The sequence below is a fragment of the Anolis carolinensis genome, chromosome 2 (genome assembly GCF_035594765.1).
Source record: "Anolis carolinensis isolate JA03-04 chromosome 2, rAnoCar3.1.pri, whole genome shotgun sequence".
NCBI lineage: Eukaryota > Metazoa > Chordata > Lepidosauria > Squamata > Dactyloidae > Anolis > Anolis carolinensis.
Window position 1 is genome coordinate 216,893,642 of NC_085842.1, and position 17,422 is coordinate 216,911,063.

General features: G+C 40.8%; 1 protein-coding gene across 10 annotated transcripts in view; it reads left to right on the forward strand.

Moving 5' to 3' along the window:
• The window catches only part of LOC100565133 (rap1 GTPase-activating protein 1), a 92,280-nt gene extending 76,267 nt beyond the window's left edge, over nucleotides 1-16,013 (forward strand). For 5 of the 10 annotated variants that reach the window (XM_062971759.1, XM_062971758.1, XM_062971757.1 and 2 more), the window contains 6 exons: nucleotides 5,475-5,588; nucleotides 5,843-5,972; nucleotides 6,089-6,191; nucleotides 11,811-11,896; nucleotides 12,023-12,091; nucleotides 15,293-16,013. In XM_062971759.1, coding sequence (XP_062827829.1) covers nucleotides 5,475-5,588; nucleotides 5,843-5,972; nucleotides 6,089-6,191; nucleotides 11,811-11,896; nucleotides 12,023-12,046 — 457 coding nt within the window. In that variant the 3' untranslated portion in view covers nucleotides 12,047-12,091; nucleotides 15,293-16,013. Of the gene's footprint in view, nucleotides 1-5,474; nucleotides 5,593-5,842; nucleotides 5,973-6,088; nucleotides 6,192-11,810; nucleotides 11,897-12,022; nucleotides 12,098-15,292 lie in introns of those variants that run through there. The other 5 variants (XM_062971755.1, XM_062971756.1, XR_010003326.1 and 2 more) reach the window with 5 other exon arrangements.
• The last annotated feature ends 1,409 nt before the right edge of the window (nucleotides 16,014-17,422 follow it).

Sequence of the window (17,422 nt, forward strand, 5' to 3'; positions counted from 1 at the left end):
TAAGGCAGACCAAGACAAAATAGAATAAAAGTAAGCACCAGGTAGAAACTGTGGAAAGATGAGAGTCTACTTTAGATGTTGTAACGGGAAAAACATTCAGGAGAAATATGTCCAAAGGAGAGTTAAAAGCTGTAGGAAGACAATCAGTATACATTTTATTTATTTCAGTATTTTCCCTGTTCAAACAGATTTTTAGACAGCAGCATGATTATGAGTAATTCTTTAATGTAGACAGAGGAACATAGAAATTTAACAGGACCTCATCACACTTACCTTTTTTAGCATCCTATGGTGCTAAAGGGATAGTCCAGTGATGGATGGTCATGATACGATATTGCTGAACTTCCTGTTGAAGTCCTGCTCACACCAGAGTGGAAGCATCACAGGACACTTCCCTCCTAAACCGTGTGATGTGAGCAGTGCGGTGGGTGACAGAGTGCGGAGAAGAGATGTTGGATGTTTATTTAATTATATTATTATATTATAACCGCTGCCACCAGTGTAAAGATGTTTATAATGCGGCCACCAGATGTAAAGGGGATTATCCACTCTTGCCACCACTATGGGAAGATATAGCCACTAGCTACTTAGAGAGGAGACCTTTTAAATTTTGTTTTTCTTCTTTCTTCTTGTTTGTTTTTGATGGTAATATATATGACAGAAGCTGAGATGTTTAAAAGAACAATAACACGTTTATTCTGGCACAAAGCTTAATGGTTACAGTAACTTTATCTTTAGAGGCACTTTGGTTAACAGTTGCAAGGCTAGAATGAGTTGTTTCAAACTTCTTAAAATTTCACGTCTTTCTTTACTGCTTTAAACTGCAGTCACCCTGTGAATTACAATCACAGATTATCTGTTCCTCATCAGGAGACAGACTACCTTAAAATAAGTCACCAAACTTTTTTTAAATTGACTCAAAAATAAGCATTTGAGTCTCCCTGATCCCTTCAACTGAGAATCAGTCTTCACTGTACCTCATCAGGGCACAGACTAACTGCTTCTTTTTCAAACCTGCACTTCTCCACCAAAACGGCAGTTGGCTCCGCCCCTTCTCCATGGCAACCAACTCATGAGTGCAGTGTAACTGAAACATTGACCCTTTTAAAACGCAATTAAACATGACATCTGTAAATTAAAAAATTCACACTTCGTTACACAGAGTCACCCCACATACCTGCTGTTTCGGCATGGAGGCTGGCAAAACAGCACCAGGGGGCGGGGTTGTCCGTGATGGACATTTATCTGGAACTGAAGTTAAAGTATTATTTGTCTTAATGTTGGGGTGAGGGACACCATCTCATCTCACACACACAAAAGGAGGGCAGAGAGATGTGCAAGATACAGTATATAGACAACTCTTACTTTAATTGCAGTGACTATTAAATGTTCTTTACTGCCTCTGAGGACATCTGGGCAGCTTAGAACACGCAACGCAAATCTCTGGAATACAGGGCTTTCCAACACTTCACTGTTCCTTCTAGCCCTTCCAGCATCTACTGCCTGAGGTGGCCACTTCACTCTGCCTAATGCTAGGTCTGGCCCTGCACCTCATAAACAAAAAGAATGCCAATGTATGAGTTTCAGTCATCTATTTAGAGCCTCTGGTGGCCTAGGGGATAAAAGCCTTGTAACCTGAAGGTTGGGTTGCTGACCTGAAGGCTGCCTGGTTCGAATCCCACCTGGGGAGAGCGCGAATGAGCTCCCTCTATCAGCTCCAGCTCCATGCGGGGACATGAGAGAAGCCTCCCACAAGGATGGTAAAACATCAAAACATCCGGGCATCCCCTGGGCAACGTCCTTGCAGACAGCCAATTTTTTCACTCCAGAAGCAACTCCGGTTGCTCTTGACACGAAAAAAAGTCATATATTGATAACAAAGATCATACATTAATAATAGCAATATTAATAATGTATATTAATCATCATTATATAAAGAACAAGCAGCCTATCCGTATGCTTACAAATCAAGTTTTCTATTGTAACATGTTGGAGGCTGAAATCTGATCTCCTACATCCAATGGATTTGGAATGTGACTGTTAATCATGTAAAGCCATTTCTAGAATACAACACCAATACTCTAGCTTGCTACATTTGCACCCTGTGAGCAGCAGTGCATCTCTTGATTATAACATAATATAGTAAAACATAACAGGTAGGAAATCCATATTTGAAAAAAGAGGATTGGGTTGCAGTATGACAAATCAATTTGCTGGATTTTTTTCTGCAATGAGAATGAGAAAGAATGGAAAGCACATTCCAATGCCACAGGACATGTGCAGCATGTGGATTGACTCAAACCATATAACCCATACAGTGAGCAATAGCCCTACAGAGAGAACTTTACTAATACCTGTCTGGATTTTGTCAGGGTGTGTTTAAATTTAAGTAACACTACTTTTATTTTTCCTTTCGGTCCAAAATGTTTTTCACGAAATCCATTTGTAAGCCAAAGGGAAGAGCAGAAGAATTCTTGTTTAGATAGGCAGTAATAGAATTCTATAAGATTGTCACAGAGGAGTAGGAGGACTTTTCAAGCATACTACTAAACAGAAGGCTGCAATTATTTAAAAGTCTAGGAGAGAGAGATGGATATGCAGATGACAGAGTCTCCTTGTGGAGAGAAAAAACGGGGCATCAGTTAATATGATGATGATGATGATGATGATGATGATGATGATGATGATGATGATGATGATGATGCTAACCATGCTAACCATGACTGTTTAAAATGTAAAATTTTAAGTGCATTGAAAAATGTGTGCAGTCTGAGTAAAATGTTTCAGGAACGACACATATGACATATTTTAATTTCCATGTAACTGGTAAGTTTTGAATAAGAGTGATTTTAGATATGGGAAGAAAGGTAGAGGATGAATCCCACTATGAAAAATACCCTCTTGCCGCAAATGGCATTCCTTTTACAACCTTATTTCATCTTATATGTGTCGAATTTTAAGTAACTTACGTTATATTAAAGGGGGGGTTACTCTCCAGTGAGTGGTTTACTTTGATACTTACTGTTCACAATACCGTCATATGTCTATCCAGATGGGTATTCCACTGAATTCACTTGGGCTTATTCCCAGCTACATTTGTATAAGATTGCAATTGGATGTATTGTATTTTCCTTCCTCTCTGATTGCATTATACTGGCTACAGACTGAGCCCATGTGTCCACCACTTTTGCAAGGGAAAAGGAAGTGTGTGGAGTGATTTTGATGTAAAAATGGATTGTGAAGAAGGGTTTATCTCCCACTTGCTTTCTGTTTATTTACTGGTTCTCCAATAAAACCTGACAATGTCTGGCAGAGCTGCATTAAAGCAAAGACAGACATTGCCCCTCATAGTTTCTGGAATTTCTTAGTGGTTTTTCTATGCTGCAGTAACAATGGAGGTCATAAGCTGTAGTAAGAGGTACCCTTGGGATGCATGTACATTAAAATTAATGCAGTTTTACAGTACTTAAATTGCCCTGGAATCATGGGACTTGTCATTTTACAAGTGTTGGTTCCCCTTCAAATTACAACTCCCAGGATCCCATAGCATTAAGCCATGGTTGTTAAAATCATATGTAATTGCCTTAATTCTACAATGTAGATGGCAAGCCCTGTGAGACATAACTGTGAGAGGTAAAACATTTAAAATGAAATTAGGCGTTCCTTTCCTGTTTTCAAACCTGTGGTGTGCATTAATATGCACGGGAGAAGAGAGTTCCTTTCCTTCTTGCCTACTTAACTACAAATTTTATTCTCCATTTTATTTTTGAATGTCGGACTGCATTTGCCCATTCAGCTTAATTGGAAATCAGAAATTAGCAATCCAGAGTCTTATAAGTGAACTAAATGTGAAAATCCTTGCTTCTATCCGTCATGATTCTAGCTGAATTAATTGTATACAGAACTCTTTTAAATTTATACTCTAGGTGTGGCATGTTCATTTAATCAAGTGGTTTTAAACTTTCAGTTCATACATGTTTGTCTATATCTGGATTATAATGAATTGGCCCAGTATAATAAAATACTGGTGATATATACTTTGTTTTGAAAATACACTGTGACCTTTAAATCACAGCTGCCCTTGCCAGCATAGCTAACTGTGGGGAATACTGGAAGTTGCAGTTGAATGACATTTAAGATAAATCTACATTGCCATATACCGTATGTAGTATTCTTTGTATATAGCAAACTCACCAGCCAGCAGGGTCCTGTAGTAAAAGGTATTTATTCAAGCACTAGGAAGGCGACTACTGAGGCTTTGGCTGCGCAAGCATTATATCCCATACCATCAGTAGTTTAAATACATTGCAGGTGTAACAACCAGAGAGTGTGGCTTAAAAGCACAGTATACCACACCATATATACTCGAGTATAAGCCAACACAAATTTATTTATTTATTTATTTATTATTTACAGTATTTATATTCCGCCCTTCTCACCCAGAAGGGGACTCGGGGCGGATCATATTACACATATAAGGCAAACATTCAATGCCTTGACATAGAACAAAGACAGAGACAAACACAGGCTCCGATCTGGCCTCAAACTCATGACTTCTTGGTTAGAGTGATTTGTTGCAGCTGGCTGCAGCTGGCTGCTCACCAGCCTGCGCCACAGCCCGGGCCTAAACTAATTTTAGCCGAGGCAACTAATTTTACTACAAAAAATTGGGAAAACGTATTGACTCGAGTATAAGACAAAGGTGGGAAAAACAGCAGCTACTGGTAAATTTCAATAATAAAAATAGAACCAATAAAATGACATTAATTGAGGCATCAGTATTTATTTACTTACCTCATTTCTATCCCGCCTTTCTCCACCCCAAAGGGGACTCAAAGCGGCTTGCAAACATTAAAATGCATCTCAACAAAATCAACAATCTAAAACATGAGCAATTGAAACACATATCAATCAATTAAACAGATTAAAACCAAATAAAATGCCAAGTCATGATCTCATAATCATAGGTTAAATGGTTTTGAATATTTACATAAAACTGTAATTTAAGATAATAAGACTTTAATAAGACTGTCCAACTCTGATTGCCTATATACTCGAGTATAAGCCGACCTGAATATAAGCCGGCTAGGACTTAAAACCTCATTTTATACTAGAGTATATACGGTAATCCAATTTCTAAATCAAGATTATCTGCCTTGAACTGGGTAATATGAGTTTACATCCAGTTCAAAGCAGATAATCTGCATTCAGAAACTGGATTATATGGTAGAGTAAATGGGGCCTTAGAGGGCTGCCCGATGAGAATAGCTGCTATAGAGAAAGGCATATGGTTTTAGTGGTCAGTAATCAAACTTGTGGAAAAAGGCCAAACTTCAACCCAGTGAGCCTTTGAAGAACCCATGTTGCCTTTGTGCTTCTTGGAGGAGAATTTGGTTATGAACTTCCTAGAGATATATACCATTCATGGAAAAATTCTGGCTCTACATAGTAAACTGTTCTTTTTTCCCTTCCAGCAAAGACTTTGAAAGGATACCAAAGGTCCCAGAGAGTCCAGGACCCTTCATCGATTTGAAATCTGATGGTTCCTCCAGCCCCAGCTCCCCAGAGTTCCCCAACAGAAAGAGCAAGTAAGTTGAGAACAAAAAGACTCTGAAAGGGAAGAGAGACTCAAGAAAGTTCCATAAAGCAAAGAAATACCTATCCTACTTTGTTATATCAGCAAAGAAGTGAGGTGACTTGAGTGTAGCAATCTATAATGAAGCACATTGGCAAACTTTACGGTTTTTCTAATTTTGGCCAGAAATATATTATAATGAGCAAAAAAAAAAAAAAAACTCTGGAGGATTCCAAAAGTGATGATTTGGGACTTGTGTTCCTCCAGCAGAGCCCTCTCTGGCCAGACATCAGGGTACTGTGTGATGCAGCCTCTGTCCCGTTCCTCGTCCAATGGAAGCAGCTGTTGTAGCGGAGTAAGAGAGAATGAGATGTCCGAGGAGGAGGAGAATGAGGCGGTTAGTGTGGAATCTTTTAGATTCCTTTCTCAGAAGGAATCCACACATCCCATTTGAGTAGAGACAACAGCACTGGAAATGCCCTCTAAGGCCTGTTTCCCATTTCTCTTGTGCAGGCGTTGATGTGCTCCCTTGAAGGTCCGCAGAAGCAGGACTCACTGGTTCAGAGTGCATGGTTAGATGATAGTGTCTGTACACCCAGCAGTACCAGCTCACCAGGTAAAGACTGAAATGAGTTTTTGCAAGCTCTAGGGCAGGGTGAAATAATGTGCTACTTTTGCATCCTCATTCTTGCTATATGAAGTCACGACTGGCCCCTTACATCCCACACAGCACTGAAAGGGAGTGGGGAAGAAGGAACAAGCATGTATCATGGCTCTTTCACAAGATGTGGACATGACCCCAGCCTCCAAATGAAGTCACAGAATATTGAGTAAGAGTGGAGGAAATGAGTTGTTGGAAACGGAAGATAAAGAAAGATTAAATACGAGGGTTATCCAGAAAGTAGATTACAGGGTTGTTGTATGTTTTCCGGGCTGTAGGGCCATGTTCTAGAAGTATTCTCTCCTTAGGAGAGAATATTTCTAGAACATGGCCATACAGCCCGAAAAACATACAACAACCCTGTGATCCCGGCCATGAAAGCCTTCGACAACACAAAGTAGATTACGTTTTGGAATTTAAAATGAACAAAGTATAGGAAAAAAATATTTATTATATGCAGTTGAAAGCCACACTTAAATACTACTTTTAAACATAGTCCCCATTCAAATTTAGGTACTTTTCATAGCGATTAATGAGCTTGGGAATTCCTTCCTCGTGAAATTCTCCCGCTTGCATCTTCAACCAGTTGGTCACTTCTTCCTGCAGCTTCAGCTGTGGCTTAGGGGGGGAAACCAGCTCAGTGCGCCGAGACGGGCAAAGCAGTGCGGGCAAAGTCCGGGTTTGTTGTTGTTGTTGTTGTTGTTGTTGTTGTTGTTGTTGTTGTTGTCTTTGCGGGGCAGGAGGAGGAGGAGGAGGAGGGAGCCTGACCTGGGCAGGAGTTCACCATGGTTGCCATAACCTTCCTTGCCGACATCGTTTGCAAGCATTTGCAAAACCTTAGAAATCGCTCCCTCCTCCTTCTCCTGCCCCGCAAGGACAACAACAACAACAAACCCGGACTTACCGCTGCTGGGACCCGGCGCCATGTTGAGCTGTTGATACTCTGACCCAAAGGGGCAAAGATCGGGATTAGGAGGCTGGGCACACCTGAGTCAGGCGGCTTTGCCCGTGCCGCTTTGCCCGTCTCGCTGCAGGAAGAAGTGCAGGAAGAAGTGACAAACTGGTTGAAGACGCAAATGGGAGAATTTCATGAGGAATTCCCAAGCTCACTAATTGCTTGTAGCGATTAATACCTACATTTGAATGGGGACTATGTTTAAAAGTAGCATTTAAGTGTGGCTTTCAACTGCATATAATAAATATTTTTTTCCTATACTTTGTTCATTTTTAATTCCGAAACGTAATCTACTTTCTGGATAACCCTCGTAGATATGCAAGGGGAGAGTGAGTCATTTTAATTTAATAATTTGAGAAATTATTATGAAATACTCCAGGAGCAGAATTGACAGTTGCTTTCAAACATTAGTGGTGCAATACAAGATACTGGTTTGCTGTGAGTTTTTCGGGCTGTATGGTGATCTTCCAATAACTTTCTCTCCTGGCGTTTTGCCTGCATCTGTGGCAAGCATCCTCAGAGGTTTGTTAAGAGGTCTGTTGGAAATGAGGCAAGTGAAGTGTATATATATCTGTGAAATGTCCAGGCTCTGTTTCTGAGTGAATTCCAGACAGTAAACAATCAAGTGCCAGTTAACACTTCCCAAACAAAGGATCCCCACAGGCAACAACTGCCAGGGTACTTCTATGCAAATACTCTCACTAATTAACTTTGCAGATGCAAGGCTACTAAATGCTAATTAAGCTTGCTAATTGCAACATTCACACTTGCTTCAAACAGACAAGGGTTCTTTATCCCACCCAGGACATTCCACAGATATATATACATGCCTCTGAACAAACCTCTGAGACTGCTTGCCACAGATGCAGGTGAAACACCAGGAGAGAATGCTATTGGAACATGGCCATACAGCCCGAAAAACTCTCAGCAACCCAGTGATTCCGGCCATGAATGACAACATATTACAACATATTAATGTAGCAGAGACTGAAAACGGCAAAATAGTGAGAGCCTGAGAAATCCCCCTGTACCCAAGGAAACAAAAGCTGAGTGAGTTCAGTAGGCATATAATTCATAAGTAAGTAATTAGATATGTCTGGTGGGAGGAGAAATAGAATGGGGTAACTGGAACTCAGAGTGAAAGCATTCCACGTTTTGTTTGAAGTTGTTACCTGATAGATGTTAAGAATCTAACATAATATTAAAGGCATGGAGGCAGTCATCTTTCCTCCATAGTCCTGACAAAATCATCTCCGCTATTCCCATCCTATCCTTATCTGGCCTATGTGGGAATCCATGCCCATGGAAAAACTGTTCAAGAGGAAGGAGCTTCAGCAGACCTGTAGTGGTTTGATCAAGTTAGGATCTTGTGGGGTTGACTGCTAGAAAAAAAATGAAACATGCAGATATAGAAATGCATGATACCATTTATCAGTCTCTCAAACAGACTGGATATTAGACTAAAATGTATTCCACTTCACTGAAAAATACCTGAAGAAAAGATATTAAAACACAGTGAAATAGAGGGGGACCTTGACACGATGGCGTTGTGTAAGTTCTTCTCCTGGTGAGCTTCAAGAGGAGAAATCACTACCTGTGAGAAACTTTCGTCCAACAATATCTTGAACAGGGGTAAATTACTCTTTATGAGACTGATATCCCCTTAGTTGTCCTGGTGGATAATCTATTCAAGTAGACAGATGTGTGATTTATTTATTTATTTATTTATTTATTTATTTATTTATTTACAGCATTTATATTCCGCCCTTCTCAGCCCAAAGGGGACTCAAGGCAGATTACAATGCACATATACATGGCAAACATTCAATGCCATTATTAGATATACAACATACAGCCAGACAATAGAGGCAATTTAACATTTTCCAGCTTCCATCTTCATGAGGGTATGCTCGATTCCAGCTATTAGGGTGACCTACCACTTCATCACCCACTGTGACACCAAGCCCTTTTTGATGGTAGTACTTTTTCATTGCTCTTTGCATGCCGCCAGCATTTTTATGGTGTCATAAATTAAGTTAAATTAACCTCCCCGCATTAAGTGGTACCTAGATTCCCTAGTCTCAGCTACAATTGTTTTTGAGCTGCTTAGGTGGGCAGCAAGCTAGGCTATTAATGATCAGGAGCTTAATCCCGTTCAGAGCTTCAAACCAATGACCTCTTGGTCAGTAGTGATTTATTGCTGCTGGCTACTAACCAGCTGCGCCACAGCTTGGAAACTCTTAGGTTTCCTAGTTTTTTAAAAACATTTAGTAGTGCTATAGACCCAGTGGTTTCCATAACTTCTGGAGCTGGTTTGAAAGCAGAGTCCAAGTACCAAATACCATACTGGATTAATCTTCAAGTGAGCAAATTCTCAGTTGGAGGTTGCACATGCTATGAATGACACAAGGGTTTTTCCTCATGGGAAAAATAAATTTCAGGGCCACTTCATCTGGTGGCCAGGCTGTCTTTAGTAGTCTGGCAGTATTTCATCTTGCCCAAAGGGCGGCAATATATACATCATTACTGATCAATGGCCTGTATCACAGGCTTTATAGAGGCGTGGCAATTTTTTGTCATCTGGGGTGGAATTTCCACTAGGAGGCATCTTTGAAACTTCCTTTTCAGATCCTTCTCACAAGGAAACTGGATCCACTCACCATCTAGGTCAGCCTTCTGTTGTCTTGATCATGGCTTGATCCTCCAGTCAAGATCATTAGATCACTTGTGATGTCTTAGTACAATAGGCCATTAGGCATGTGTGATCCATGAAAAAAAAAAGGTTCAGTACTCGCTTCTAAGTAGGGGGCGCTGGCGCTTCGTCTCTGAAACTACTTCCAAAAATTGGCCCATTTTTTAAAAAACTTAACAAATATTCGGAATATTCGTAATTAATTCGTTAATGGCGGACACGCATGTGCAGTGGCCAAAAACAGCAACACGGGGGGGGGACTTTACAGGACTCTCCCACCTTCATTTTTTGAGCTATCCTCTTCAAACTTGGTACACTGGTAGAACACATTTAACACTGCTAGCTCACTGAAATTCAGAACGTTTCCCTTATCCTCTGATTTTTGGTGAATTTTCATAGATTTTTATAATTAACCATTTTTTAATAATTGAAGAAATCTGTTCCTGGTTTGAAAGTCTTATTTCCTGTTTCATTGGGTTATCTTTACTTTGGAAGTCATTGTTCTACTACAGAAACTTTGTTTTTGTGTCTGAAACTTTGTTAAATCCCTCTCTCCCTCTCTCTCTAAACTTCTCATACCTTCCAAGAATTCACATATGAAAGTTTGGTCAAGATGGTCAAGTGAGGACAAAAGGGGTGGGGAATGTTAAGAGGAGAGAGGACCTGGGACATCTAGGAATTGTAGTTTTAAAGTGGGCATAGTACTATTGGGAAAACTTCTGCTCCAACCCAATGCTTTCTGGGAAATGTAGTTTCGTCTGAGCATATGGCTTCTTGCTTCCCCTTAAATAAATGGGGAAAATTCAGAGGCTTCATTCTCCTTCATTTTTAAAGCTATTGGGGTTAAATTTGCTACAAATTTTTTGGGGCGGGCTGTGGTGCAGGCTGGTAAACAGCTGCTGCAATAAATCACTCTAACCATGAGGTCATGAGTTCGAGGCCAGCCCATGGTGGGGTCAGCACCCGTCAATTAAAAATAAAATATAGCACCTGCTCGTTGCTGACCTAGCAACCCGAAAGATAGTTGCATCTATCAAGTAGGAAATAAGGTACCACTTATAAAAGTGGGGAGGCAAGTTTAACTAATTTACAACGTTGGAATGAGGAAGTGAGGAGGTGCCATCAGAGTGGATGATGAAGCAGCTGCTCCCCCCTGTGGCCAGAATCGAACATCCCCTCAGGAGAAGGTTAAATTGCCTCTGCGTCTGTCTGTCTGTCTGTCTCTGTCTCGGTTCGATGTGTTTATGGGCATTGAATGTTTGCCCTATATGTACATAATGTGATCCACCCTGAGTCCCCTTCGGGGTGAGAAGGGCGGAATATAAATACTGTAAATAAATAAATAAATACAATCACAGGAAATATTTGCCTCTCTTTGCCTATCAAGTTTCATAATGTTTCACCCATCCACTGATTTTTTTGGGAATTTTCAAAGGTTTAAAAACAACATGTTTTTAAAAGGCTACAAGAACGATGGCCCCGCCTCTCCCTCCCTCTTTTGTCAGCCCTGATTGGCTGAGAGGCAGCCCTGATTGGCTTTTGTCAGCCCTGATTGGCTTCACCTCTCAGTGGAGCTCACAGCTACATCCGAAGACATCCGAGACAGACGAAAAAAAGGTGCCTTTTGATTCAAATTCTTAATATTGGGAAGGCAGTGAGCAGGTGCGTTGGAAAACGCTTCAAAAGTGCTTTAGATCCAAATTTGGTACGAATTTAACGGCAATACAAAAAAATTGTCCATGCCTATAGACCAAGCAAATTACTTTGGTCGTACAAGGCCAGACAACAAGTGAACCACCATCTTTGGCCACAGAAAGTTGCAAGTACAGAAGTGTCTGTATTTTTCTCTGTGAAATATTCCAATGCAAAAAGAATGAATGCCACACCCTTGATTTAACCTTCTGTTGTTGTTTTTGGTTCTTTTCAGTAACTCAGCTGCTCCCTTCTAGCAGTGCTTCGGGCTCCATGGAGAAGGGGAAGGGCGGTAAAGTGGACGCTCAGCGTTACAGTCCAGTATGTTCTAACTTAATTTCATGACATTAAGGAAGCAGGGAGGCGACTTGTGGGTTCTTTGTAACGTGAGCAAACTAGGGGCAAAGGGGAAAATGTTAAAGAAACTGCCACTTCCTTATTCCACAGGCTTCCATTTTGTGCTGTGTGTGATGTCATCGCTGGAGGGGGTCTCAGTGCATGCTGGGTCATTCACAGGTAATCTGCATCTTGGGGAAGCGTCGGTGCTCAGGGAAAAGGGCATGTGGACCAAAGGTGACGGAGATGGAGTAGACTCTTTGCTACTCATGGATACATTCAGTTCCATAGCATTTCCCAATGCGTCTTTTCCTTGGCCCCTCACAGCAAATTGAAAAATTTTCCAAAAACAACGGCTCCGTCCCCTTTACAACATAATTTTATCATAAACACTTCTCAATTCAGATAATAGCAACTGTGAATCTCCAGGATAAATTTCCAATAATCTCACGTTTCGTATGATTGCCTTCTACTGCCCGTTTCCCTGTGTTGCTGTAGCTTTGTTATTTGCTGAATCTCTCACTCACTGGCTGGCTTTTAATGTGTGTGTTTATGTTTGTTTCTTGCTTTCCACCTCTATCAGTGTTGGGTGTGCATCCTTGGCTAGTTTTGGTGTAATAAGTAAGTGTGAATTATTAGGATTTTGGGGAACTGGCATTCACAAGTATTGGACTCTTAGAAAGAATACTCTGCAGTTCTTTTGGTCATACTGCTATCTTTACCAACGAGTTTCCAGATGACAAATTATTCTGTGAACAGGGTTGTTCTATGTCTTTCGGGCTGTGTGACCATGTTCCAGAAGTATTCTGAGGATGCCTGCCATAGATATGGGTGAAACGTCAGGAGAGAATACTTCTGGAACACAGCCCGAAAGACATACAACAACCCTGTGATCCTGGCCATGAAAGCCTTCGACAACATATTCTGTGAACACTTTCTGAACTGAGACAATACATATGTCTAGTCTAGTGCAGAAGCAAGAAAAGCACCTTGGAAGGCTAACACTTGTGAGGCTGTTGTGCCAGCTTTGTAGTGTAGGGAAACACTATAGTAAATTGACAGGTGAATTCAGTGGTTCCCAGCCTTTTTTTTAACCAGGGACCACTCTCCAACATTGATACCAAAAGGGTTATGAATCAGCTTTTGATCAACTTTAGATTTCATTTGGTTATTTGGGGTGCTGATTCTGAAAATTGCATTGGATACACCACATCAGCTCTAGTTTCTGATACAGAACATACGCCATTCAGTAGCTGCCATCTGTTTGCCCACAGAAAACCATATTTAATAATCTAGAAATGATGTGCTCTATCCAATGCCATTTTTCTGATTCAGCACCCCAAATAACCCCAGGAACAGGCCTAAAAACAAAAACACCAATAATTTTTTTTTTGTTGGGCTGTGTTATTATCCATAATAGTAACACGAAGGCTGAGGATATTTTAGTGCTGCGGACCACTGGTGGTCCATGGACCACAGGTTGGGAACCACTGGGCTAAGTGAACTGGTTCTGGTTGGCTATCTCTTTTAGATGCATAAACCCACAGCTTCTGGGGAGAACACAGGATATGCCTTTCCTTGAAATCTATTGCGTTCATTCCAGAATCCCAAGCGTATCTTTAATACAATTTCCTTCTCTCTGAATGTTACTGGGTGGATTCAAGTAGCCATTCACTGAGACAAAAAAGACAAACTGCACTGTCATGTGGTTGTCACTCTTCCAACGTCTCCCAATAGGGACTGTGCTATCTTGGTGCAGTTTCTTTAAAATCAATCCAACTTGCTGGTGAATTGATCTCCCAGCAGCTTACTAAATGCAAAGTTGTCCTTTTTTGCTTCCTCCTCCCTACACTCCCTATCAGAATAAGCTTATTCTCCACATTAAAATATGACCACTTGACTGGAATGGACGTTTTCTGGAAAATCCTTGCCTGGGACATTCTTTCAAAACAGTGCAAAAAGCCACCAAAATCTTAATTGGACTATTTGCCCATGTGTTGTCACTTAATCAAGAACGAACTTCAGTAAAGCTTTCCTGCCTGGTCTCATTAGGAGATATTACTCACCTGTTGTATGTGTCTGTTTATATACATGTATGCGAACTACTGGCTTTCTGGTGATTGTGCTTCCTGATAGTGTTGTCTGTGTCTGTCTTAATGTGACAGTATTTGCCATTCATTAATTTTTTTTGGTAAATTTATAAGGAATAAGAACACTGCCGGACCAGACCAAAGGCAGGTTTTATCTAGATGTATCATGGCTTGTTACTTAATGCCTCTGTGAAGGACAGAAGCAAGACATGACTTGTAATAACATCCACGTGTTTCCCAGTAACTGGTAGTGAGAGGATATTGCTCCTAGCATTACAGATGATATAAAGGCCTCATGCCCCAAAATTCTTGACAGTCTTATCTCTATAGGTGTGTCTAATCCAGGCCTGCAAAATGTGTGGTTCTCCAGGTGCAAAATGTGTGGTTCTCCAACTCCAGAAGCACTAGCCAGCTTGAACAAAGGTCAAGAATTCTGGCATCTGAAGTCTGGGAGCTGCAGGTTGTGCAGTTCTAGTCTAATCTCTTTTTTAACAGGCATTGCAATATTAGCTGTATAACACCCCTTTCCTGTCCTAATTATACCCAGTTTGGAAATTGCCCTCCTCCCATCCCTATCATATAGCAGTCACATAGTGGAGCAACAATGCCTTTGCTCTTTTGGCCAGTCACTACCAACTATGTTCAATTTGTATGTACCTAATTTACATCACTTTATACTTCTGTGCTTTCAACTGCATGTGCCATTTTATTAAAATAGCTACCCATGGAATGAGAAAATAATTTCATATTATTAGCAAACCTGGCCATTGGTTACTACCCCTTTCAATCACTTACCACCATGCTAAAAAGCTTCCATACTGTTTTAAGTCTGCATCTGTACACCTATCAATTGTGAGCAATGCCTACTTATTCCTGCACTCCTTTGTTATATTACATATCAGCCTAAAAAAGACATCCCCTCTTATCCTCTAGCTCAGTGGTTCTCAACCTGTAGGTCCCCAGGTGTTTTTGCCTACAACTCCTAGAAATCCCAACCAGTTTACCAGCTTTTAGGATTTCTGAGAGTTGAAGACCAAAACATCTGGGGACCCACAGGTTGAAAACCACTGCTCTAGCTAGTAAGTTTGCAGAGCAATCTTTGGTAAGTGTGCCAAAAGGTTCTGAAAACCCAAGTCTGTCAGAGCACCATAACTGCACACATGTTGATAGCACTTCTTTGTTAATCTCAATGCTTAATCGAAGTGTAAGAATGTGTTCCATCAAGACCCAGTAACTGCATCTTCTCCATCTTTCTATTCTATTGACTATTTTCCCTCCTTTTCATCCCTAGGATTTGCTGAAATGAGATCTCACAGTAATTCACCATGAAGTCTGGAGATTCTGGATTCCCAGAAATGTCTAATCTGATCTGAACCTCCTGCTTCATTCAATGAAAGCTTCACCACAGACAGTAAGGAAGCAACCACAGTCCCAATGTGGCATTTGCTCACCCATATATGTCATTCCAGTCCGACAATCTCAGGAGGGCAAAACTAACTTAAATCTAAAATGGAAGTCTACCATCTACCATAACTCCAGTAGCAAACAAGAGGGGAGTGCATTTTCTGTTTGCTCTTATTATTCCTAAAAGTTAAGTATTCAAAATCCAGTTGGAAGGACCTGGTGTGTCCCACAGGGCCTTTTCAAGAAGGCAGCATTCTGTACTCCTTCATTGTGCTAGCCTCAAAAGTTTAGGAGTGAAAATTGGTTCTAATCACTTGGAAGGGTTACATCTGGTTTGTAAACACAAGAGAGTTGTGCATTATGCAACACAGGCAGGACACGTTTGTACCAAAGTACGCAAGTGGGATAGTGGGAGGGACTTGTATGTAATTCATCACTCAGGGGACTTCCAAGGTCTTTGTTTAGCATTTCACAGTACCACCATCACCACTTTCCCCCCAAGTCTCTGTGCCATTAAGAACCTGTAAATGTGAATTTGTGACCCCCTTGCTCCATGCTTGTTGCGTCTGTGGTGTCTTGGGCTTGCAATAAAAGTTTACTATGACAAATTCAGTGTACTTCATTATTGTTTCACTAGGGTTTCTGTTAGAATCTTTTGGGAGCAATATACAGGTTTTGAATCACAATAACTTAGGGCTTCTCTACTGTACCTTATTTTTGTAGAGAAGCAAAGAGTGCATGACTTTTGCTTTACCGCCGCAAAGTAGAAGTCATGCATTCTTTGTTACTCTACAAAAAATAAGGTACAATAGAGAAGCTCTGAGCCAAGATTTTAGGCTGCCATTATATACCCCTTCCTGTGAAACAGCCCATTTGAACTCAGTGGGGCTGGATTATGTCATAAAGAGTAGTGGATTATGCTCAGGCCCTGCGTAAATCAGTTTTTATTAGCATGTTAGTTAAGGTAAATTCCTGGCAGCAGTGCCCAGAAGATGGATTACAAAAGGATGATCTAAAATATGATGGCTCCACACCTGAATTCGACTGTAGCATTAAGCAATTTCTTCCAGAATCTTGCAGTGTTACAACAGTGTGTCTTATTTGACTTTCATATTTACAAGGGGTCTCTGGCTGATTTCACATGTTTGTCCCTGAGAGAAGTGCAAATCAGCTTATGTCCACCATTCACAAATGAAAGCTGGTTGTGCCTGACAGCTTAAATTTAGAAATAATTGGTTATGTACGTAATTGAATGCCAAAGTCAGGATTGTCCATGCCTCCCTGTTTTCCCTTTTCATGTACGATTGCAAACACTGAGCAAAAAAGAAAACTGATAGAAAGAGAATTCACTCATTTAAAATGTACTAGAGAAGGGTTTTGTAGAAACCATGGACTGCCAAAAAGACAAATGAATGGGAAAATTATGCCTATATTTTCCCCAGAAGCCAAAATGGCTAATCTCAGACAGTTGTGCTTTGGACATAGGAACCCAGAGTACAGCAGGAGTCATTAGAAAAAGCAATAGGAAAAGATGCACACTGCATTACAATAGATAGCCATTGCCCTGTGTATTCAAGAGCTGGCCGTGGCTGTGAACTGAGAGGTTCTCATTCACAAGGTTGCTGTAAATTGAACTTGATAATGACCATTAACAACTATATTCCCTGATTATTAGCTCTGTTTTTTACTAAATAGTGGGGAGAGGGGGAGCTCAGATTTTTAAAGAAGCTGCAAATACGGTAGCCTACATGCTGGGATTGAGATCAGCAAGCAATAGTACAGAGTTTCTCAAACTGTGCTCCTCTAGGTGTTTTGGATTTTAACTCCCATAATTCCTAAGAGCTGGTAAGATGGCTGCGATTTCTGGGAGCTGAAGTCCAAAACACCTCGAGGAGTAGTTTGAGAAACACTGCACTAATATATACAATCAAGGTCATATGTGTCTGTGCTAAATAACAACAACAACAACAACAACAACAACAGTTGATTTTAACCCGCCCTCTCTCCCAGAAGGAAC